This window comes from Nycticebus coucang, chromosome 21 (assembly GCF_027406575.1).
Source record: "Nycticebus coucang isolate mNycCou1 chromosome 21, mNycCou1.pri, whole genome shotgun sequence".
Classification (NCBI taxonomy): domain Eukaryota; kingdom Metazoa; phylum Chordata; class Mammalia; order Primates; family Lorisidae; genus Nycticebus; species Nycticebus coucang.
In genome coordinates, this window is record NC_069800.1 from 48,888,689 (window position 1) to 48,914,050 (window position 25,362).

Below are 25,362 nucleotides of genomic sequence, written 5' to 3' on the forward strand. Positions count from 1 at the left end.
TCCCCGCAGCCTCCCTCTGCTGTGGGGAGGAGGGGCACAGCCTGCCACGGTGGCCCTGTGCTTACCCGAGCCATGTTGCAGATGCGGAATATTCTGTGGATGATGTCCTCATCGATATCTGCGGAGACGAACTCCACCTGGATGGGCCCGTAGCACCCAGAGGTCTTCTCAGGCCAATACTGCATACAGAGCTGAGATAAGAAAAGGCATCAAAGAAGGAAGCCAAGGATAAGGGGGGAGGGTGTCAGTCTCACTGATCGCCAAACTTTTCTTATTGCTGGCAGGACACCTTGGCTGGAAAGGCAGAGTGGTATGTAGGAACTCAGACTCAGCTTCCCCTGTGGAATTGAAATGCCAAGCCTTTGCCATCTTGAGTTCAAACCGTTTGTTAGGCTTGCTGGACCTCAGTTTCCTAATCTATAAAATGGGGAGAATGATACCCACCTCGAATCCCTGCTGTCAGGATTAGGTAGAACACACTGAGGGAAGGGAAAATACAATCTTCTTGTTTGTTCACCACATAAATATGGCAAACTTTTCCTTCTTCCAGGAAAATCTTCACAAAGCTCATTCATCATCAGATCACGAGTAGTTTTAAAAATATATAGGTTTGACATCAGACAGTCTTGGGTCCAAATCTAGGCTCTGCTCCTTACTGTGTGACCCAGGACTCAGTTGTCTCACACCTAAAGTGGGGAATGATACTAGCTTTGCACCAAAAGATAGCATCACATGGTGTCGAGAGAGCGTCCCTGTGATTTTTCCTATTTACCTGGAATTGGGAATTAGGACCTATAATGGAGAGCAAAAGGCAGTAATGGTTTCCTCTCAGTCTAAGGCTGAGGCTGTTTTTTTCCCCCAGGGGACATCTGGTTATGTCTGAAGACATTTTTGATTGTCACAGCTCGGGGTTCATATGGGCATTTAGTGAGTAGAGGCTAAGATGCTGTTCAATCCTACAATGCACAGGGCAGCTCTCCCCTCCAAGAGTTATCTGGCCCCATTATCAACAGGAGAGATTGAGAAACCTCAGCCTAGGATCACAAATTCTTCTTTAAGCTTATGAGTGTCATCAAGAAGGACAGACAGATCCCTCACTGCCTTGCATCTGTTGAACCACTAGATGACTTTAGTTGAGGAGAGAATATTGAGATGGGTGGTGGGGTATGTGGCAGCAGAGAGGGAGGAGTCATGCTCCCTCAAATTCCTGATCCCCAAGGGGCACAGAGATGGTCACTGCCTAGATCAATGGGCCCCAGAGTTGGGGCACAGCGGAGAGCTAAGATTGGGCTGCAGGCTTGCTAGGGACGAAGAGGGTATATGTTAGAAAGACCCTCCACCTGGGGGTTGCCTTGAAGATACAGTCAAGACTCACAATGACCCACCCATGATTCTGAGAGCAGCTTGAGATTGAGTCTGTCAGTGGGGTCTGCCACAGCCTATCCCAAGCTTGCAGACTAGGGGTTAGATTGGCAGAGGTGACTCAACGTCTTCAACTCTCTCCTTCCTCCAGAACTAGAACTGGAAGGGAAAGGCAGGGAGGAAGAAGGACGTAGGAGAGAGAAATGCCACACCTCACACCTTTCTAGCTGTGGGAACCCAAAATTCTACCTGCAGAATAACATCATTCACTCATAGCAGTGGTTGGCATACGATGGCCCGGAGGCCCAATACAGCAAACTAAGTTTTGTCAAAACCTAGCTACACTTACTATATACGCTTTACATATTGTCTACCACGGCCTTCATGACACAATTGCCGAGTTGAGTAGTTGCAACAAAGCCTGTATCACCTGTGAAGCCTAAAATGTTTCCTATCTGCCTCTTTACAGAAGAATTTTGCCAGTCCCTGCTTTATAGGGTTGTTCTGAGCATAAAGGAGTTAATTCAAATAAATAAGCCCTTATGACAGTGGCAGGTACAAAATATGCATTCACTCAATTTCAGTGATTCATACTATTATTAAACCCATCAGTGCTCAATGAAAACAAAAATATTAATAGCAAACATAAACATTTGAACGATTCCATTCTGTGTATATGTGTATGTGTGTGTGCACACATCCATGTTAGCACCCCTCTTAAATAGCAAAGATATGCAAGGCTCCTTTGCATAATGCAATGGTGCCTGGCTTCCCCAGTATCTCCACTGGGGGTTGATTGAGCATATTGAGAAAGGATCTGTGTGTGTGTGTGTGTGTGTGTGTGTGTGTGTCAGGGGGAGGTCCCAGCGGCCTCCATGGCTGGGCAATCATCTGCTGAACTGTGCAATAATGACAAATCCACAATTTGAACTTCATTTCTCTTTGCCATTGGCTCTTCCGCCTTGCAACCTTCACAGTAATGAGGCCCTGGTCCAGATAAGTCTGCAGCTGGCCAGAGAAATCAGAATTAATCAGAACTGCCCATTAAAAAAAATAATTGCCCTTATCATGTGCATTGAATTTAGCCTTGCCAGAGTTTGGCTGTGATCCTGACATGAGGTGCATGGACTTGAGGCATCAGGAAAAGCCTATTACCCCCAATATTTTCAGTCTGAAGAGAATATGGAATGATTTGTCTCTTTTAATAAGGTTTCCAGACCAATTTCTCAAGCTAATAGCCTCAAACAAGCCTCCTGTATTTCAGGACACTGCTCTGCATCAGATTTTCTGGGTCACTGTCCCATAATGCCCAGGGGACTGGGGAAGGTCATGGGGACTTTCTAATCCTAAATCTGAGTTATCCTTTCACCCTGATTCCCTAAGTGGTGAGACCACATCAGCAACAGAAATGGGGTGACATTCTACAGGGTGATGTGTGGGCAGATGTGGCCCCTTAGCATCATTTGAGCCCCCTGGACACTGCACGTAATCTAGCCCCAGGAAGTGAGAGAAAGAAGTGACAAGAAATACCCTCTCCAGCTCAGCTCAAGACTGTCCTGGTGCTCCAGGCTGTAGCTACACTGAGTGGGTGCTGCCACTTTGACCCATGCAGCAAAAGGCAGGAAAATGTGTTGGGGCCCCTTCTCCAAGTGTGTTGAGTTCAAATCCCAGCTTTCTGAGTTTTGAGCTGAATGATGTGGCCAGATCTTTTAGCTTCTCCAGTTCATGATGAATAGCTATGCGTTTTAATGTCTACTTTAGCATAGGAATCTGTATCTAGTGAGGACTCAATAAACGTGAGCTGTAAATATTAGGTGGAGACGGGAGGATTACTCAAAACAGGATGGATAAAGATACGGGTATTTTTTCCCCCTCCACTGAGTAGCCCCATGAAAACTTTGCTTTAGGGTAATACTAAAAGAGCTACCCTTGTGAAAATTCTTGACCAGCTGGCTATAGCTCTGAAGATGGATGGCAACTTGGATCTGTGACCTTGTATTTCAAGAGAGACCTATAGGTACTCTAGCAAGTTGAAAGTCACAGAAGATAAAAGAAGGTTGGGAGCACAGAAGAGCAAATGAAGGGTATAAGGTAACTCAATATATCAACTCCTAAATATTCTCTAGGTTTTTAAGAGCATGTGCAATGCTCAGAGTACATGGATTTCCTGCGGAAACTAGCAAAGAACTAAGCGTTGCCTTCTGGTTCACATAGAAATGAAACCGAGATCACAGATGTCCATGGAGGCACATGTACTCTTGGGCATGGGGAGACTCATGGTTTCTTAGGGCCCAGAAAGTAGGGCTTCTAGGAAGCCCACTTGGTTCCCTCATGGAAGACCATGAGGACCTAGATGATCTTGAGACCACACGTATACTCAATGCAACCTTGGTATTTTCTTCCTTTGATGAAAAACTTGTGAAGTGGGCTGATCCAAGAACAGATTGACATTCTTTTTTGTTTTATTTTGTTGTTGTTGTTGTTGTTGTTGTTTTGTCTTTTATTAGATTGACAATCTTTAGCCTTGACTCTGGACTGACTTTCTGTCTCACCTCCTACTAAGCGACTTTTCCAACCCTGTCTTTCCCAATGGTCTGGGGGTGGGGCAGTGTTGCCTGAAGGGACAAGCCTCACCACTGTCGATATCAGGTGGTGGTGACCATACTTGGGAGAGGAAGTCAGTCCTGTTGTTGCTGATGATTTAGAAATGACTGTGCTTCTTCCAGAAAAACAGGAGCAGTTGCTATTTATTGTCAGAACAGGTTAAGCCAAGCAGAAGCTGTGAAGCCCGTGTGGACAGCCCTGGAATGGCTGCCACACATCATTCCACCTTGTGATCCCAGAGATGCTTGGGCCATGAAAAGATGTCCATCAGGGGTGCAAGTTCATGCGTGAAATATAACAAACACAGAGGTAGCCTCACTCATTAAACATCTTTTTCTTGCTGATGGAATCAGAATGCTTGTTAGTCACTGGAATAAACATGCTCTGATGAGCTGAATGAAAACTAGCATACTAATTTTTGGAATAAACAATTTTAAAGCATATTTTGGTACACCTTAGTTGCCTTTATTAATTAAAAAAATACTTTAAAGAAATGAAAAGGGCAAGCAATACTACAGTTCCAGAAATTCAGGACTTCACTTACCAAGGGTCCTTAAAAGTGACCCAGGAGCGGGGAGATCAGCTTCAGGCCACCTAAAGGTGAATTGAATTGGTACTTTTAGGGCAGAAATATAAAAGAATTTTCTGAATTGTTTTTCAAATTCAGATCAGTAATTCTGAGATTCCTTTAAACACATTCTATGAAGATTCAATGTGGCCAGTTAAAGACAATGTGGCCAGTTAAAGAGGACAGATTGTGGGTGAAAGGATGAAGAGGTGGCAAGGGACAGAGAAAGGGACACCAGGGCAGCCAATGAAGCACATTTGCATGTCTCTCTCCAGGAAGTGCTGATGGAGTCTCCACGTAGTTGGTGGAGTAACAGCTGCATCAGAGTTTGTTTCTGGGATGACTATTGGTAGGGCAGAGGCAAGGCTCAGGGAAGGTTTTAGAAAGAGGTCCTAAGGAGACAGCTGAAATTTGTGTCTTAAGAAAGGAACCACTTTGGGGGAGGGAAGGGAAGAGCTGAGAACAGAGGAACGGAAGAGGAGGTAGACAGGGCAAGAGAATGGTTTGGGCAATAGGGTTAGGGGAAGATATGCAGCTGCTGACCAAGGAAGTTCAACCTAAGTCATGGGCACTGTGGGAATGAGGACGCCTCATCAACCCTCCACCATGGAGCCTCAGCTGGAACCTGGGAGTTAATGTGGGAATGGGACCCGCTTGGAGTCTTCAGAAATCTTGGGGTAGACTTTGGGTTTTCCTACAGGATGCAGACTAGGGAACAGAGCTAAATTTGTTAAAATATTCAAAGCTAGAGTGAACTTGGCTGGCCTCCAGGTTACAGTAATCTAACAGAGGTTGATATCAGGGCTTGGAGAAGTTGAGAAACTGGCTCAGGGCAACACAGCAAGGAAGGGATAAGGCTGCAATGTGAAACTGGATCTTTTGAGCCCAGATTTCCTGTACCGTTACCCCCACTATTCTTGTGGTTGTAGAAACAGAGACACAGACTCTTGCAGAGCCAGACCCATGGCAGGATGGGAGGCAGAGCTCTGCGTTCTGTGTATTTTGCTGGCACATTAGGCTGTGTTTTCACAAGCCGAGATAAAAATGGGGATAGCAATGCTTGCTATTTGCCCTGCAGGCAGAATGACAGGAAAAGACATCTCTGAAATAGCACTCTGCTTTGCTCCTGGGAGGACGAGAAGCTTGCCCCACTCACTTCCATGGCTATACATCACAGCCTGCCCTTTGTCCTTGGACCCACCCATCCTCCCTCAACTTTCCACCTGCCTTTGCACCCCTGATCTTTCAGGCATTCCGTGAGGTCGGCCTCAGAACCGGGAAACTCAGCTTGTATATAAGCTGTGGACTCTTGAATGTAAAGTAAGAAAACATTCCTGTTTGCTCCATATATTCAGGAGCCAGAGATTAGTGATCACTGGGCACTGGGGCCTGTACATCCTGTTATAACGATGGTAAAAATTGTCATCATCTCTGGCAGGAGGCCCTGGGCTCAAGTCAGTGGTGGTTCATGTGACCTTGGACAAATCCTTTCTCTGCTAGGGTCTCAGTTTTCTGAAATCAGTGATTTGCAAAATCAGGTCTGTTAACGTTAGCAGGAAAAGCCAGTGTGCTATCTGCATGTTATTCTGAAGTGCAGCAAACCAAGCCTTTGGCTTTGGGCTAGAATTAGAGCATCTCCTGTTGGTTCTGCACATGGCCTACAGATCAGAAGTTCATGGTTACAGTTATATTTATGGAAAACAATTAATTAGTAAATAGAGTTTGGGGAATAAAAGCTTTCCAAATAATGGATCCATAGAGGGAAGACATGGGAAATGCTGAAAGGTGTTTGATGACACTTGGATTATAAAATCTCTAAGACTGAAGCTAGGTAAAGGTGCTCCCTAGAATTAGTGTCAAGGAACATGATGAGAAATACTCAGGGCATACTTCCATTGTAGCCAAGTAATAAATCAACAGAATATTCAGGGAGTGCTGAAACACTTGTACTCATTACGTGGAGGCATCCAAAGTGAGGGGGGTCTCCTTGACCCAAAACCTGACTCCAGGCTGATGGGGTGTCCATGCCTCACTGGATTCCACAAATAGCTGTCCGCAGAGCTGTAGGGCAGCGGGACATGCCCCCTGGATATTTTCTCTCACATCTTTGCTTCATTGTCTTGAGGGGCTTGCTGAGATGACTTCAGATGAAGAAGATTTTATCCTTTCTGATGCCAAAGAGAAAGCAGGGGCAGGTGGCACTTCATGAGAATGCCAGCTCCATGGGCTGGGAAGTTTTTCATGCCTCTTTTGTCCTGTCATGTCTACATCTGTGCCTGGCACATGGTAGCTTCTTGACAAGAGTATGTTGATGAATGAATGGTTGAATGATGCTCCTGGACCTTTAAAGATGTCCCTCTGAATCAGCAAGACTGCCCAAGCTGGGGAAGTGGACCTTTCCCTTACCTGTGGCTTCCCACATCCTATTCCCTCATGGCTCCTGATGGCTCTGACTTTGGATCCTGATGGAGACATGAATTTCTCCAGATTAAACCACTTTCCATTCTAACACCCAATGCTGATTCTGGCTCTAATCCCGATTACTCTTGCTCTGAATTTCCAGCTTCAGTGTTCCTGCCTATATTAATTTCCTATGGCTGCCCATGGCTTAAAATAACACTGATTTATCATCTTACGGTTCTGGAGCTCAGAATCTGAAATGAGTGTTCAGAGGTCAAGATCGACGTCTCAGCAGAGCCTCTTTCCTTTCTGCAGTCCCTTTCCCCTTCCAGCTTCCAGAAGGTGCCTGTGTTTCTCAGCTGGTGGCTGAATCTTTCAGTTGTTGCTCTGTGATCACATTGCCATCCACTGACTCTGATCCACCCGTCTCTCTCTTAGAAAGACTCTTCCATTGGGCCTGATTGTAAAATTCAGGATAATCTCCACATCTCGAGATCCATAACTTCATCACATCTGCAAAGTCCCTTCTGCTGTGTACAATACACGTTTATAGGTTTCAGGGATTAGGATCTTTGGGGGGCTGTGATTCTGTCTGTCACGCAGCCCTACTCCATGGCTGGTATGGGGGGAGCTCCTGATCATGACTGCAAAGGGGGCTTCTTCCTGGTGCCAGCTCCCGATGGACTCTGGTCTATCCATGGAGCTGCAAAGCTGGAAGAGACCTTGTCAACACAGCTGCATGTGGTTGAAAGGTGTTTTTAAACTGCTGAGTCTGAGAAACCACAGCTGCATTGTTTGCTGCATGTTGTGGTTCTAGGATTGTGTCCTACAAACCTGACCACAGGTCTCTGGAGTCCTAAAGAGCTAGAAAAATCCCTAAGGTAGAATGCAGAAATTTGACAGTCTTTATCCTGATTCCCCCATTGGTCCTAATAATCTTTGAACAGCGAGAATGGAAGAATATTTGTGCCTGGGGAGGGCTGATTGAATGAAGTAGTGTAGGATTCTGAGCAGAGTCAGATTTAGCCAGCAGTGCAAATAAAGCCCTGTGTGGGCCCACACCCTCTCCTCTACCTCATTCTGTTGCAATTTACAGGTAGCCCTGCCCTACCCAGCACATGAGCCTTTATGGTTCTTCATCAAACCACAGGACCTGGCATTGGTCCTCAGGAGTGACCTAGTGATACCCAGGTCCTAAGCCTGTCCATGTTGCTGGGCTGGCCCAAGCCAGGAGCTGCCTGGGCACAAGTGAGCTGGCAGACAAATGCTGATGCCACTTCAGAGAACCGCCCCTCCAGGTGCCCAGGGCAGCTTTTCTGAAGCTCATGCTGTGTCATTGTTTATTTTTGTGAGGTGCCCAGCTGCTGCGGCGATGATATTTATATCAATAAGTGTTCTATTCATCTGCCGATTTCAGGGCATGCTTGCCAGCTGCATATGACAGCCAACCTCAGGGCACTTCTGAGCCTGATGTTTTTGCATTTAGAAAATCAGTTCTCAAAGGCCGTACCAACATCTGGGCCTGTGAGATCCTTTCTCCACACAGGACTCATGCTGGAAAGGGGAGCTTTAGCCGACGATCTTGACCCTTGTTCCTCAGTGAGCTTCCTTGACAGTCTTCCTCTGTGGCCAAGCTCCAGTTTGGTAGAAAAGCATGTTGAAAAAGAGAGAGCAAACAGCCTTTCAGGGGCCCGACTCCATTCCTGGGCTCATGAGCTGAGTTTGCTGTTTGCTGTTTTACTGCTTCAGCCAGAGGAATAGGCTGGCATTGTCTTTTGACTCCAAAATTTTGCAGGGAACTTTCTAGAATGCTCTGATGGGAATTTATTTATTTCCCTAGTTATCTCTGTTTCCAGCCTTCATCGTTCAGGCCTCAAACCTAGGAATTATCCTTTGGTCCCTCTTTCTCTCTTACACATGTAATCTGTCAGGGTATTTGGTTGGTTTTACCTTTGAGATATATCCAGAATCCATTCTGTTGCTGCCCCTCTGATTCAGGCCACCCCCAGCTGCCACCTGGATTATGACAGAAGCGTCTTCTCTGTTCCCATCCTCAGCAATCAGCCTTCCCCCTCCTGGCACCCACAATCTCTTCTCAACACAGCAGCTGGAGAGATGCTTTTATTAAAAAGTTAAATTATGTCGCTGCTTTGCTTAATTCCTGTCAGTGGCACCCTGTTTCTCTCAGAGCGAGCCCCAATTTCTCCCTATAAGCTCTGTGGTCCCTTGACTTCATTTTTTGCTCTTCTGCCCACATTCCCTCTGCACCTGCCCCACTGGGCTCCAGATTGTTCCTTAAGGCACCAGGTGCGTGTCTGCCGCATGGCCAGGTGCAGGAGCCCGGGACACTCCTCCCCGAGAGGCTTTGGCTTGCTCCCTCCCCTCCTTCGGGTCCATGTTTAGACACCATCGTCTCCCCAGGCCCCAGACCCAGCCTTGTGATTGTCCCCATCCTGACCTCTTATTTCCTTCTGCCAAATACTTTGTCACCTTCTAACATGTAATAAGTTCACGGTCGAAGTGTTGGTTGCTTATTGTCTGACTCCCCCTTTAGAAGTTGCATAAGCGATGGGAATGTTCATGCTGTGCTTTGTGTCACTCGCAGATGCGTCTCGAGCACCTAGATCAGCTTCTGGCCAATGGCAGATGCTTACGGATATGGCCCTCTGGGTGAAAGGACTCATTCCTGAACATTTCTCATGGATACATCCCAAGCTGCACTTGGCTGTGTCCCCTACTCCTCTGCTCCTCCGCACCTTCCCCTCCTTCCTGCCTTTCCCATGTGGGCCGGTTGCATCCCTGGCACGTGATCGTCCAGACTGTACAACTTGCGGTTAAGGAGGTCTGTCCTTTTCATCCACCTCCCACCTGCAACTGCTACCTGCAACTCTAGAGATGTTTTTGCATCCACTTCCAGTTCTCTCGCCTCCCTGCCACTTCCCCAGTTGGGTCACCAACCTTTATTTTCTGTGTATTTGCAATTTTGTTCTCCCAGGCTCCTTGGTTTCCAGGTTTTCCCCTTGTCTGGCCCCCCAGCCCTGGCTTTCTAGGAGCTCTGGCTCTGCAGGCCGCTGTGAACGCCCACGGTGTCTCTCTTCCCTGTACAGCAGGTGTTTCTAACTGTGCGTCTGGGAACTCCAGGGATGTCACAGAGGTGCTGGGTCTCTGAGAGACACTGAGAGAAGGCTGGGAACACTGTCAGTGGCCCCCACCCTGCCTCCTGCTTTGCCATGAGCAGCTCTCCATCACGCCTATTTCCTGTATTGGGCTTGCGGGAAAGCTTCTGTTTACACAGTAAAACTCTGATGCTTCCCATGCTGCTGTTCAAGGCTGGAGCTCCTTGGCCTGGGGGTGGGGGGCAGCCCTATGCAAGCTGGCCACTTGCTGTTCCTTGCAGCCTCACCACCCTCTTCTCTAGCTGACATCCCCAGAGCCCCAGCCACACTGGAACAGACGCTGTTCTGCAGACAAACCTAAAACACATCCCCCTCCCCTTGCCTCTGCCTCTGCTGTTCTCTCTGCCTGAAATGCCTTTTCCCAGCTTGTTCAGCCCCCAGATGCCTACAGCTCCTCTGCCTTCCTCAAGGCCACCATCACCTTCTTTTTGAAGCCTTCCCTCACCCTCCGGGCAGAATTAATTGCTCCCTGCTCTTGGACAGCACAGCACTTCACGCTGCTGACCTCTATTATACGTGGCCACACGAGCCTGGGACAATTTGCTCTGTCTCTGTAGCAAGACCGGGAACATTGGGATGGCTGAGACTACTGCTCAGATCTGTTTTAAAACACTCTCATTCCTACCCAAGGGTGGCACAAGGCCGGCACTCACATGGGAATGCATTGAGTTACTTTGCGTTTTCTTCAAAGCAGTGAAAGGATAGCTTTTAAAACATCTGAAAGGCCATTCTCAGGTCCCTCACCCCAGAATGGCTAACCTGCCCTAGAGGTGTGGGCTCCAGAAACTGATGCCAGATAGTCAAATTATGTCACTCCTCTGCTCCAAAATGACAGTGGCTCCTTATTTCTCTTAAAGCAAAACCCAAGTTCTACCTCTGACCTCGCAGTTCCTGCTGTTCTCCTCACATTTCCTCTGCTCCTGCCCCAATGGCCTTTTTGTTGGTCTTTAAGGTCACCAGGTGTTGGGGGAGGAAGCAATAGAATCTGGCCCTGGGGGGAGTTGGACAAAGCCCATAAGCAGGGGTTGTGGGGGCACCAGAGCCCAACAGGAGAGTTCTTGTCTCCTCAGGCAGCAGAATAGGCTCCCCTGTTGCTCACGGCCAGACAGTGGCCATCGCAGGGCAGCTAGCTGGGGCAGACCCAGCACATGCTGTTTCAAGCCTAGGGCACTGCTCCCTCGACCCACCTAGCCCTGCCTGGGGTAGCTGCTGGGCCTCCTCCTACCTGGGCAGTGTCCATTTCATTCAGCATCACCACGGAGGAGCAGTTATAGTCAAACACCAGCCTCCAGAAGTCCGCCACGGTGTTGGGTAGAGGGTGTTGGGTGACCACAAAGGCGGCAGGCTGCTTGTGGCTCTGACAAAGGAACAACATAGGCTTTATAAAATACACATCCATCAGTGATATTCTGATGATGATGATGCCTCCCGGACAGCTGCCAGAGGCTGCCAAGCCTGCCAAATAGATTACACAAAGGACCTGCCTCCTCTGTTATCTCTCAGTGCCCTGGTGGCAGAGGGGACCCTCTTATAATGAACACATTCTCCTCCAGACTAAGACATTTCATTAGGAAAGTGTCACTCAGATGTGCATTATCCAAATAAATTATTTGTATCTTCGAGCTTAGTAAATAATCAGCATTACAATATGAAATGAAAAAGATTCTAGATGCAGATTGGCTGCTCTGTTGGGATATAAGGGATATTCTGGGTCCCTGTGCTTATGATGTGAGGGAGGGTGTGAGTTGGTCTGAGGCTCACTCCTGCCCCCAGGCTGGAATGAGGGCTGAGCTGGGCTGGCGAAGAGGGCACTGTGTCCTGTGAACTCAGGGGGCAGTAGAATGTACCCACATGTTAGGATCAGGCTACGTGGGATTCAAGTTCAGCTTTGTCATCTAAAGTTCTGAGCCATCCACCTGTCCATCCATCTATCTATTTATACATCCTGTCATCTATTCAAACATCACTTGTAGAATGCCTTTTGGGGTGGTAAGAGAGGGTGCTAAGCACTGGCAGGTTATTTGATCTCTGCAAAGCTCAGATTCTTCATCTGGAAAACAGGAATCATAAATCCCAAGGGATGGTTGTCATACAGACTGAATGAGATTTGCATGTGAAAAGACCAGAAAACAAGAGCCAGACTGTAAGTCCCCTGAAAGGGTGGAGACACCTGTGACTTCCTCTGTCGCCCGTGATGTGGCCACTGGGGCTGGCCCACACTGGACACTCGGGGCAGCTCCCGTGAGTGAGTGAATAAATCAGTCCTGTGTTACATATGGGGAAATGCAGGCCCAGAGAAAATGGTTTGTGGAGTCTAGAAGCTTCCATGTGGTCCTGTTTGTCACAGTCCCCTGCGAGAAGGTGTTTATAGAGACTGGGGAGCTAGTCCACTTGATGAGTGGTCTGGAAAACCTGAGAAATAGCTCATGTTCTCAGCAAGTTTGCATAGGGGAGGGTCTTTAGGGGAGTGATGGCTGTTCCCAGTGCAGCTACAAGTCAGAGTAAGATGGGGAGGGAAGGGGGACATGAGCCCTGTAGAAGCAGGACAAAGCCTTGCAAACGTGGATGTCAGGCATGCAGATTAGGGGGGTCCTGTCTTCCAAGGGCCTTCTCCTGGCCAGTGGACCAGTCAGAGGGGAGTCTGGGAGGGCAGATCACTTAGTTTCCCCAAAGCCAAACTATCTAGCTACAAATAGCACAATCTTTGGGCCAATTCCAGCAATGGAAAGGAATCTGGCCTTTAAGAGTCAACTGACTGGGGGTTCAGATCTTTGGATCCCCTCTTTCTGAGCTAGTTGACCTTAAGCAAAATGCTGGAAATCTTCTGACCCTTGGGACCTCACTGGAAAATGGGACTATTCATACCTAAATGCAAAACGAGACCGCATAAGCCCAGGGTCTGACATGGGGCCCGGTCTCAGCGAGTGTTAGTTTTCTCTCCTTTTCTCCTGTCTCTGTGATAAATGCTCTATTAGGCCAGCATGCCTGACAAAGCCTTATCTGAAAATATGTTCAAGATCCGTGCTTCTGCCGGGTTTCAGGGATCAGTCGGCAATCCATTTCATGGATAGCATCATCCTTTACCGGGGGAAACATTAAAAATTAACCCAGAGAACTTCATATTTTTCTGCTAGGAGCAAAGCTGCTATGGTTACCAGATAATGCACAGACTGAGCTGGAATACAGATAAGGACTTCTTTTTTTTTTAATGTAAGAAAGGAAAAGACCCCAGTGATGGCTCACAGGAGAAATGCTCTGTGGACAAAGAAAATACAACTGACATCAGAGCTTGGCAGAAGGCATATGACTCCAGGCAGCATCTAACCTACGAAGCAGAATCCAGGAGCCTGTTTGATCCTTGTTCAGATGAGGAAGGGAGGGAGGGTATTGGGACAAGTGGCAGGCAAAGCTAGGAGGAACTTGGCAGTGTGGGTTCACCCCAGGTCCCCATCTCTCACCATACACATATACACATGCATATGTTGACTTTGGAAGGCTCTAAGCTAAGCCAATACCGAGGTCTTCTCTCCACCTCCAGCTACAGGACATAACTAAGACAAGGCTCCCTGCTTCGACCTGGGCCAGGGTTTTCATGGAACACATGGGTCCCTGTGGACAGAGGGCAGGGAAGGGCCCCAGAGAGCTGAGATAGACATTGAAACTCCCATCACTTCCCTGCTTCTAATACCTGAGACTTTTGGGAAGAAAGTGCAAGAGGATCAGAGGTAGAGGTAGAGGTAGAGGTCATAGAATTATTTGGCCTTGACCTCAGGAAAGAGCACCCAATGTTCTTGTCTGTTCTGAGTAAGATGGGAGGCCCTCATAGGCTGCCCGGCTGGGACCTCAGGTTCGGGGTGGAGAGGGCACCTGAAAGGCCTCATTCCAATCAGGTCACAGTGTTCTTGGTCCTTGGCCTCAGAGGTGCAATGCTTGCCTCTTACTGGAAGGAGTAAATGGTGGAAGGCTCGTGAAATGAATTCTAGGGTTTAGGCTTGGCCATTAATTCTCTAGGTGACCTCGACCAAATTGATTTCTCTCTCTGGCCTCATTTCTCTGCTGAAAGTTCACGGCTGGGACTAGCTGGTCTGTGGTTCCTTCCTGCTACAAACACATCTGAACACTAGAGGTGAAATGATGACATTCAGAAGTAGCTGGAAGGCCTTGGGAGATGCATGTGTGGCAGAAGCATGGGCTGACGGGGGCAGGGACACTAATCCCAGGCCAGTGCAGCACAGAGTGCCCTTCCCAGGCCTGATACTGAGAAGGCAGGAGCCGGTGCCCCTCCCAGGGTAGTCAGGATGCGCCTGCTCCCCTCCGTGCTTGTTTTACCACTTCCCATCACCTGCCCAGTAACCACATACTGAGCACCTACTATGTGCTCATACTTGTCTCTGCACAAATGTTATCTAGGGCCTGGCATGGGAGCTACCGGAGGGCAGAACCTGTGTCTGCACCATCCTGTGTTCCAAGGGCTGGGGCCCAGGGCTGGCACAGAGAATGCCCCTTTACTGAACTTCGAGCTGTGTGTCAGCTTGAGGGACATCAGACAGGGATGCTGGGTAGGCCTATAGACTTGCTGTGGTGTTTTGGGAGCCACTTTAAGCCTTTTGTCTATTCCTTCCATTCTCTTTATGGGAGCAAAGGAGCAGGAAGGAGCACAGTCTGTGTCTAGGTTTGAACCAGAGCATCCTGGGGATGCGGAGCCGAGGCCCTGGGGCCAGGATGTCAGAGGCCAGGAGAGGCTGGCTGGTGGAGTCTGGGCCCTGGGGTCCATCCACCTTCCCCTGGGGAAGAAGCTTTTCCCTGGAATGCTGGCCAGGAGCTTTCTGGCAGGGCTTGGCTTACATCCATCAGTGCTGCGTTGATGTAGTTGCTGGATTCTCCGTCCACTGAGATGAGGAAGGGCAGGCAGCGGTCCAGGGGCAGGACATCCATGCTCCGATTCTTATCATGGTTCCGGGGCAGGAGCCCGATGCTGCAATCCTCAGGTCGCACGCGGGGTGTCACAATGTTGAGGGTCTGTGGGCATAAAGGAGGATACACAGGTGCTGCTCAGATGGTTACACACAAACAGAGACTAGGTGATATTCCAGTTTAGCCTAAACAGCCAATTTCTACCCTCCAAGCTTGGCTCTGCTATCCCTCTGCTCCTCTTCTGTGGTGATGTTCTACCATCTCTTGTCCCTGCTACAGGGACTGTGAACAGTGTGATGCCTTCAGTGTGCCAAGGCTGCAGGGGCAGCGCACCCATACACAGGCCGAGTCACACACTTGAAACACCTGCTGACCATGTGAACTAATGGGGTCAGCACAGCCAGCACTATGTTAAGTGTGGGCTGGTCAGGAGGTTCTGTGTGGGCACAGGGGTAGGGAATCCCTCATGAGTGTTAAATGTCACCGGAAGTGTCATGGAATGTGGAAAACATTGTTGCTCTTCTCAGAGAGAAAGCTGTATGAGGATGGAAGGATGCTTGGATGAGCAACTCTGGATGGATGGGAGATTTCCCAGGGGCAAGCACTAGTAGGTCTGGGAAGTTGCAGGGCAGGTGCTCTGCATGGTAAGTCTTGCAAGTTTGAAGCTGAACTTCCCCAGCCAATAGATGAGATGAAATGCTATGTGCAATGTCCAGAGTTCTGTGTCTTTTGTCCTTCCCTCATTCAGCACTTGTTCCCCACTCTAAACTCCAAATCAATAAAGACTATTTGTTTGAAGAAGCACTAAGGTATTGGCCTGACTGGGGTGTTGGGCTATCTCTGCTTAGCACTTGGCCATGGACTTGAAGCAAGTCCTGGAGCATCCTTGCTTCTCCTTGCCTGGTTCTTAGCTCCCAATGCCGAGGTATGACCTTCCCACTGGCCTCAGGATGAAGGGCTAAACTCTGGCTCAGTAATTTATATCCAGGCCTCTCTTCCCCCCTGAGCATATAGGCTCCAGGGGGCAGAACTGCTAGGCCTGATCTGTGCTCTAGGATGGGCTCTCAAGGTTTAATATGCATACAAATCACCCAGGCATCTTGCTAAATGGAAGGTTCTCATTTAACTGGTGTGTGTGGGGCTCAAGCTTCTGAAATTCTAATAAGCTCTCAGGTGAAGCCAATAATGGTCTACAGACCACATTGTGAATCCATCAAGAAAATACTGAGAAAACCTGAGTCCTTCCAGTGACACCTGTGTGTATAAAAGTCTCCCCATTTGCAACCTGGACCAGAACTAAATAAGACCCCAGTTCAAAAACACAATCAGTTAAAAACAAGCAGGAGTAATCACTGAGTGGTTAATAATTGCTTGTGGCTGTGAGTTTTATGTTCTGAAATGCATTTTGGAGCTGCCTAGAGCTACAAAGACCGAGAGTGCTTAGACACATTGATTTTCACAAAGAAAGTCCCACGAATGTGAACAAGGTCACTGAAGCTGGCTAGGTCACAGTTAGGGCCTGAATGTTTGCACTACCACCCCCAAATTCATATGTTGAAATCCTAACCCTCAATGTGATAATATCAGGAGATGTTTAGATCATGAGGGTGGCGGTGGTGCCCTCATAAGAAGAAACATGAGCATTTGCTTCCACTCTGCTTTCTATCATGTGAAGAAACACTAAGAAGGTAGCCATTCACAAGTCAAGAAGGGAGCCCTCCCCAGACACTGGATCTAACAGCTTGAGCTTGGACTTCCCAGCCTCTAGAAATGTGATAAATAATGTTTGCTGTTTCAAACACTCTATGGAAATTTGCTATAACAACTGGAACTAACACAGTCACTGAGCTTAAGCTTTGTCCATACCTGAAATTCATCTTTGATTTGGCTGGAGTTTGTCTGGGGGTCCAGCCTGCTGATATTGTAGTAGAGAGAGCGGAACTCACACACAGGGATGGCAGTGTTGCCACAGAGGCATGCTTCCAGGATGGCGTCATGTACAAATACATACTGTTCCTGCAAAGTCAAGGGGAGAAGGAATAGGGTAGTTGGTAAGAATAGTGGCCTGGGAACTTGTCTATGTTTCCTTTTGCAGACTATGAAGAATGGGCATGAGTTATATTGCAGAATCCTAACTTTTTATCCTGTAACTCAAAGGGCTAAGTTTCCATCGTTCCACTGTGGTCAACTGAACTCTGGTGAGCGTTGCTCCTTGTACAAGATTGAGGAGCGTAGTCATTGATAGAAATGAGAAACTTCTAGACACACTGTAGTAGGTGTTCTTGATGACCAGCTCACATTCCCTCAGCTTTCAATTCACCTGTTTGCTGAAAATGCCTGGGATTCTCTGTTGAGGGCTTGCTTTCTGCAGGAGCACACCAGGGCTGAGTGCAGGGCAAGCTAATAGGACCAAAGAGTTGATGCCCTGGGAAGCATCCCTCAGGCCATGACACATGGAGAGATCCCAGCAGAACTGGGCTTCAGTTGTCCACAGTTTTCAACAGCCTGTTAAAATCATCCTCCTTTGCTTCCTTCCTTTCTCTCTCTCACATTCCCACTCAAATCTCTTGTCTCAGGGTCTGTTCCTAAAACATGTGTTACCCTCCTCCTATCTCAGCTCTTTGTATCTGCTGTTCTCGTCTCCTGAAACTCCACTCTCCCTCCCTCATTCCTTCTAGAAAGCCATTTCTTAATCCATCAGGCAGAAGTTGTGGTTACTACTAGGCCTTTGACCAAAGTTTGTTGAGTGACGTTTTTCCTGCAGAACTTGGCCTCTTTCTCTATGAAGGGCTGATCTCCAGGAGCATCATGATGAATCTGCATTTGAATATGACTCCCCCACCAGACGGTAAGGACCATGGCTGTGACTCTGAGCAGCGAGGCTGCCTTCTGCACTCACGGACCTGAGAACAGATAGCGCAACCCCTGGGTTTTAGTGCTAGAAGCCTGAAGCCTGGCCTGTTTGTGTCAGCTCAGAGCCTGCACCAGGGTCCTGTATGTGTAAACCTATCCCTGAGGGTATTCACTGCAGAGCCAGAGTATGGGTAACTTCCCTTTGTGGGGGTGATGGTGTGTGCAGCTCCTTATCTGTCCCACCTCTGACCACCTGGGCACCCACAGCCTTCACTAGAACTAGAAGATGGGCACATCGTAGGCACAAAGAGCTCAGCAGGTAGAAAAGGCTGCTTAGCCAGAGAGTGTAGGGTCTTGGGTCATGCCATGTTTGACTACAGTCTGCTATGAGATATTGGGGATATGAGTCCTTGATTTCTACTTCATCAATAAAATGGGGACCCTAGTAGGAGCTACACTGTAGGTTGTTGGGAGGAGTAGAAACAACACCCCGCATGCAGAGACAGTGTGCTCCTGGCTCATAGTAGGTACACAGCAATGAAGATGAATCCCCTCCATGTTCCTCAGGTCTTGGAATCCCAACACAACTGCACAGAGAGGTGCCCAAAGGTCTCTTTCCTGAGAGCAAAGGCTGTGTGTTATCTCTCTTGGAATCCTCAGCACCTAATACAAGTACTCCAAAAGTCCATTGATTAAGCCATTCCCTGCAGTGACCAGATCAATCCATGGTACATAGTAGGCATTTGATACATGCCAGTGCTTCTCTTTCCCTCTTTACTCCTTCACCCAAGGCACCCAAAGAATCCCTGAAGTTGCCATCCTTTCCATGCTTAGATGCCCTCAGAGACGGGGAACTTCCCATCATTCATCACTGGTGAAGTCTCTGCATGGCAGACCCCCAGGTTAGCCAGGGTCCCCTAGCCCTACAGTGGCCTCCCATAGCCAGACACGTGTCTACTCCCTCCAGCTTCTCCCATACCCAGGTCACTTTCCAAAGGATGCCTCTGCACATTACTCTTTGGCCAGTAGCTCAGTCCCCTAGGACTCACCTCCGTCTGTACCAGGTTGACCCTCTGGGCCCGAAGCTCACGCACACAATTGAAGATGTCCACCACTCCTTCGTTCTCCGCCATGTCGAGCATGGTGTCAATGGCGATGAAACAGCCGGTCCTTCCAGCTCCAGCACTGGAAGAGAAGGTACTATCTGTATTAGGGATCTTGGGGTGGAGCCAGCCCTGGGGGGCCCTCCTGTGCAGCCCTGTCCTGCAGGGCCCTGTGAGAGGCTGCAAGAGCCAGACAGAGCAGAACGGTCTGAATCCCAACACAACTGGGAGACAGCGAACAAGCAACTAAACTTAGAGCCACAGTTCTCTCGTTTGTGAAATAAGAGAGTAATGCTTGTCTTCCAGCGCTGTTCTATTTTGTTGTATTCAGTAAGCAAAGAGTGCCAGTCAATGTTCTAAGTACTTTACTGATGTTACCTATATCAATTTCCCTATGAGATTGTTGGGAAGTTTCTAACTCTGTTTCACAGGTGAGAAAACTGAGGCACAGAGGGCGTACTTTGCCTGAGGTCACACAGTGGGCAGGTGAGAGAACTAAGACTTTTACCCAGGCGGTCTGGTCCCAGATTGTGTGTTCTTATGCATCCTTTCTTAATAATAAGCGTGTAATGTTCTCTTATACAACACGTGTGTACAGTTTCCTCATCTGATGGATAACAATAATTCATCTACATAGCACAAAATACCTAACATGGTGCCCAGAACTCTGGAGATGCTGAATGGACATGTTTTTCCTTCCTTCCCTTTTTTTCTCTTCTTCCTTTTTCATTTTCAGCAAATCAGTTGATGGGCAGAAGCAAGAAAGAAGTGAGAACAGACAGGAGGCGAGAAACTAGAGACCTCTGAGCTGTCCCCAAGGAAAAGTGAATCCCAGCGCCCCATGTCCAAAGCCTGCTGTTTGGTTTCACTTGAACCTGTTTTCTAGGATCATGAGCCCACAGAGTCACTGAACTGGCGCAGCTGACAGTCCTGAGACCCGTGTCGAGTATCACATCTGGTATCTATTCAATTTCTGATCACCAATGGGAAATCTCAGACAAAGTACAAAATAGTGAGACTCAGTGAGACTCATGGACCATGGCCAGCCCTTCCCAGATTAGTGCCGGGGGCTCTAAAACAATGGTGCTGACCCAGAGAGAAAAAGGACATTTGCCTTAAATGTTTGGGTTTTGGAAGGGAAGGCCAAGCAGACTGTCAAGGAGGCCCACTTCAGCTGTGTATTCACATTTTTCTTCCCTTATGGAAATCAATGTCTCTGCCTAACAATGTGGAAATCAGAGGAAATGCCAAGAGAAAGATGGAACAAGACAGGAAAGCAACGTTGGCTGTTGGTACATCCGAGGAGCCCAGGCCAGGGGGACCCATCACCTACGAAGATCTGGAAGGCAAACCTAGTAGAAGCAGCGCCTTCCTTCCTGGTAAAATTCTATGGTTTGAATTGTGTGAGGTTCGACTTAGGTTTGCTTCAGAACAACTTCCACTCCCCCTTAATCCAGACCCAACAAGAGGGACTCACAGGCAGGACCTCAGCATCTAGGAGGGAGCATAAGGAACCTCTCATCTATTTCTTCTTCAGCGTCTCATCCTCAACACGTTTGAGCAGAAAGAACCAGCCCAATTTGGTTTAGAATCTTGAAACTATCAGCGAACGAGTTGCCTGGTGGCTGTGACCCTCAGCGTTCTGACATCCAGCACGCCTCCCCGCAGGGTCTTGGTGAGGACTGCGCTGTGTTTATTTCAGCATCATAAAGCAATTAAACGCAGGATATTTGGATCAAATACCGGCTCTCCTACTTACCATCTGGGTGACTTCATGTAAATCACTTAATCTTTCCGGGTTTCAATCCTCTCATCCAGAACATGATGCTAATAATAACATATAGACCTACCATACACCATTAACAGCACAACACATGTAAATTGTATGAAATTGCACTAAAGGTACAATGCACGTGAATTGCTTATCCCTGCGCCTAGCTGCAGAGTACTTTCTCCATAAATAGATGCTACTTACATTCAACTAATATTTATTGAGCATCTACACTGCCCTAGATGCTGGGATTGGGAGTGAGGATATGAAAATAGGGTTCTTGACAGTGTTTATTGCAGCCCATTTCATAATTGCTAAGTCATGGAAAAAGCCCAAGTGCCCATCGATCCACGAATGGATTAATAAATTGTGGTATATGTACACCATGGAATATTATGCAGCCTTAAAGAAAGATGGAGACTTTACCTCTTTCATGTTTACATGGATGGAGCTGGAACATATTCTTCTTAGTAAAGTATCTCAAGAATGGAAGAAAAAGTATCCAATGTACTCAACCCTACTATGAAACTAATTTATGGATTTAACATGAAAGCTATAACCCAGTTATAACCTAAGCATATGGGGAAGGGGGAGAGGGAGGGGAGGGGGGGGAGGTGGGCAGAGGGAGGGTGATTGGTGGGACTACACCTGCAGTGCATCTTACAAGGGTACATGTGAAACTTAGTAAATGTAGAATGTAAATGTCTTAACACAATAACTAAGAAAATGCCAGGAAGGCTATGTTAACCAGTTTGATGAAAATGTGTCAAACGGTCTATAAAACCAGTATATGGTGCCCCATGATCGCATTAATATACACAGCTATGATTTAATAAGAAAGAAAGTAGGGTTCTTGAAAGGATTAACCATTGGGGGAGGGGGACAGCATTAAGAGGCAGAGAACAGTGATGTTTTTCAGTGCTCACTGCATGTTAGGAATCCTCTGAGGCACTAAGTTAGGCATCCTATTCAGGAGTGGGTACCATTCTTCTCAGAGGTTCTCAGGTGACTTGCTATGGAGACGCAGATGTAGAGTCATCATGTACTGGGGCTTAGCAGAAGGCCTGACGAATATTCTCCATTATTGCTTTCTCCATAATCCTATTCTGGCTGCTTTCTGGGGTATAGGGACTGGTGTTCTTTGTCCTTGGGTTAATATGAGATGCAAAGCAGAGAGTACATGCAGAAGGCTTAGAGTGCTTAGGGGCTGTGAAGAGCATTACCACCTCATCCTCAACTGCCTCATCTGTGAAATGGGGTTGTGTAGCTACTGTTGCAGTGAGGGTTCATGGGTGCTGCGTGAGGAAGGGGCTGGCTCTGAGACATCTACCTCGTTTACAGGGTCCTCCTTGGTCCCTCAACTGACACAGACACTGCAAGGGCAGGGACTCAATACCAGGAACATACAGAGTCTGAAAAGTTGGGCTGGCCAAGGTCACATTGGATGACAGAGACACTGGGAAGGAGGGGGACACAGCCTGGCCAGACTTTGGGTCAGACATCCATTCTCCTTCAATTCCAAATGCCCTTGACACGACACTTCATCTCCATTTGGGAGGATTGAAGGACGTGCCACTCATTCGCAATGTGACTCTCTGGGTCAGAGCTGAAAATATCTCTTCTCCATAATAAGGTGAGACCTGGTGCTGTCCACTTACTCTCTATTAGGGTCCCTGCCAGCCACCAATTGGATTTTAAAAAAATAGAAATAAAGAGAAGCAAGCTTCCACCAAGGCACCTGCTGTCACATCAGTGAGCTGAGGGTGAGTGTCTGGAGAAAAGCCACGTTGAATATCCCTGCGCCATGCTGGTATCTACCTTCTCAGCACCTCAGCCTTCTCATCTGTGAAATGGGAGTGATAATCATGCCCACCTCGCGAGGATAGATGAGAAGTAAATGAAGTCATGTGGGGGGTGTACCCACGGCAGACCAGCAGTGGCTGCCAGCACCCAGGGTGCACCTCTGGAGACTTTACCATTTCAGGACAACCACAGTGACTATTGCTGCTATAGCTGTTGTGGATGTTGTTAGAACTTGGGACCAGATCTCATCAGAAAGTGTTGGGCACGGGGGACACAGGCAGTGGAGTCTTTAAGGCAAAGAGTTAAGGCCACTGGAAAAGGTAGTAAGTCCCTCCCCGAGAAAGCTGAGCTGCAGAGGCACTCTTGGTTAGGTGGGGCATCTTGGACTCACCTGCAGTGGACCACTATGGGCCCAGCTTCGGGAGGGTTCAGGAACTTGACCTGGCGGACGAAGCCCAGCAGGCCAGTGGCATAGCAGGGGACGCCGTGGTCGGGCCAGCTGGTGAAGTGGAAGAGGCGGAGCTCCCGGATCTCATGGTAGCCTTTCTGAGGAGAGAATGGGCCTCTGTTCCTCCATCTGCTGCCCCCACGTACCCACCCAGCAACATGTGGAGCTGCAGCTGCTGCTCTGAGGAACCTCCAGGGCTCAGTCACATTTGGGAAATGTGGAACTAGTTATAATGAAACCACTGCTTTATTGCAGGACTTCTCAGGACCTTTAGCGTGCCCATACACATTCTGAATGCCCAAGAAGGCAAGATAGCAAGTGTTTGCCCAGGGGACCCTCTTTGACAAGAGTCTCACAGGAAGTGTGTTCAGGAGATTCAAGGGAACGATGGCCTGAAAGACCAAGTTCAAACTGTTTCTAGTGGAACATGAGGCCTTTCAGTGATTGAGATTTAATGTCTTGTAGTGTTCCAGCCTGGACTATGATAGTCTCTGTGGTTTTCAAAGTTTAAAAAACTTATCAGACTTCCTTATTAATTAGATTCTTATTTAGAATTCGAAGATGTGAAACAAAATAAAAGCAGAGCTTTGCTGACTGATGGTGGTGGTAGGGCCTAGAGCTCTGATCAATCTTCCTGAGTCCAACGAAAATGTGCTCCGGGGGGCAGCACCTGTGGCCCAAGGAGTAGGGTGCTGGCCCCACATACCAGGGGTGGAGGATTCAAGCCTGGCCCTAGCCAAAAACTGCAAAAAAAAGAAAAAAAAGAAAGAAAATGTGCTCCAGGCCACAGGGCTTTTCTGACTGTCCCTCAGCCAGGGTTGGATCTCTGAGCCTTTGCTTATACAGTTTCCCCACCTACATTTTTGCTAATTCACAATCTCCTGCAGATACATAGAAAGCATCAAATAGGAAGAGTTGTTGGGAGGATTCACTGAGATAATCTATGGAAAGCATTTCAGAAAGCACCTGGTTTAGTAGGTGCTCAGTAAATGTTAGCTGTCATTATGATACAAGAATAATGCTATAATAGCAACAATTATAACTACCTTATAAATATGATACTAATTATTATTTGCAGTCTCATTCTTGCTCATCAAATTCCTGCAACTCTATGTCTAGACCAGCATTTCTCGACTTTGGCCCTATTAACACTTGGGAAAGATAATTCTTTGTTTTGGGGGCTGTCCTGTGAATGGAAGGATATTAGTCAGTATCCCTGGCCACCACCTGCTACATGCCAATGATAGCTTACCTCCTACTCCCTAGCTGTGACAACCACAGATGTATATGCCCCAGGAGACTGGATTGCCCCAGCTGAAAACCACAGGCCTAGAACCTGTTGCAATCTTTTTTCCCTTCACTCTTTGCATGTCCCCTCCCCCCCACGTCCCCTGTCTGTGACATTATTCCTTCCATCTTCCTCTTGATTGGCTCCTCCTCCTTCATTCTTTGCCCAAATACTTCCTCCTCTGAGCGGCCCCCGCTGACCACCCCTCTTCCTCCTCTGAGAGGCCCCCGCTGACCACCCCTCTTCCTCCTCTGAGAGGCCCCCGCTGACCACCCCTCTTCCTCCTCTGAGAGGCCCCCGCTGACCACCCCTCTTCCTCCTCTGAGAGGCCCCCGCTGACCACCCCTCTTCCTCCTCTGAGAGGCCCCCGCTGACCACCCCTCTTCCTCCTCTGAGAGGCCCCCGCTGACCACCCCTCTTCCTCCTCTGAGAGGCCCCCGCTGACCACCCTTCTTCCTCCTCTGAGAGGCCCCCGCTGATCACCCCTCTTCCTATGGGTTTCTCTCTACCCTTTGCTGGTTCCTGTGGCTTTTATCACGATGTGTCATTATTTTACAGATCTGTCTGTTGAATCCTGTTTGTGCCTCCCACTAGGTATGGATTCCCTTGTCATTGTAGCAGGATCCATGTCTGGCTCGGCTGCTGATCTGTCACCAGTGCTGAGCTTGGAGCTGGGCACAGAGCAGACCCTCGGGTTCCACATGTTCCAAATGAACAAAGCACCCAGGGTGCACTGCGTGGCCGGGCCACCCACAGCTGCAGGGAAGCTTACCTTCTGCACTGTGAAGGTGCGAATGACGTATTCTGCCAGGGGCTCTGTTTCAATCAGGGTGACTTTGATGTCTCCATAGACCTCTGTGTCATCTGGCCAGTATCGCACACACTTCACCTGTGGCCAAGTGAGAGACAGAGAGAGAACAGAGACAAGGATGTATGAGTGTGTGGCTATGGGTGAGCGGCCACCTCCTCTGGCCTTCCCATTCAAATACACCCAAGGGTGACTTCGGTGGACTAAGAACCAGCCCACGGGGTTCTCAGCTGGCCGGGGGGCAGCAAACTCGCCAGGGCCAGG

At 48.3% G+C, this 25,362-nt stretch overlaps 1 protein-coding gene across 7 annotated transcripts in view; it reads right to left on the minus strand.

Moving 5' to 3' along the window:
- Positions 1–25,362, minus strand: part of PTPRT (protein tyrosine phosphatase receptor type T) — a 1,115,914-nt gene that overhangs the window by 11,631 nt on the left and 1,078,921 nt on the right. For all 7 annotated transcript variants that reach the window (XM_053574016.1, XM_053574013.1, XM_053574015.1 and 4 more), the window contains 7 exons: positions 25,063–25,179; positions 22,946–23,100; positions 18,927–19,062; positions 16,891–17,040; positions 14,956–15,129; positions 11,336–11,467; positions 66–191 (listed from right to left, as the gene is read on the minus strand). In XM_053574016.1, the coding sequence (XP_053429991.1) occupies positions 66–191; positions 11,336–11,467; positions 14,956–15,129; positions 16,891–17,040; positions 18,927–19,062; positions 22,946–23,100; positions 25,063–25,179 (990 nt within the window). The remainder of the gene's footprint in view (positions 1–65; positions 192–11,335; positions 11,468–14,955; positions 15,130–16,890; positions 17,041–18,926; positions 19,063–22,945; positions 23,101–25,062; positions 25,180–25,362) is intronic.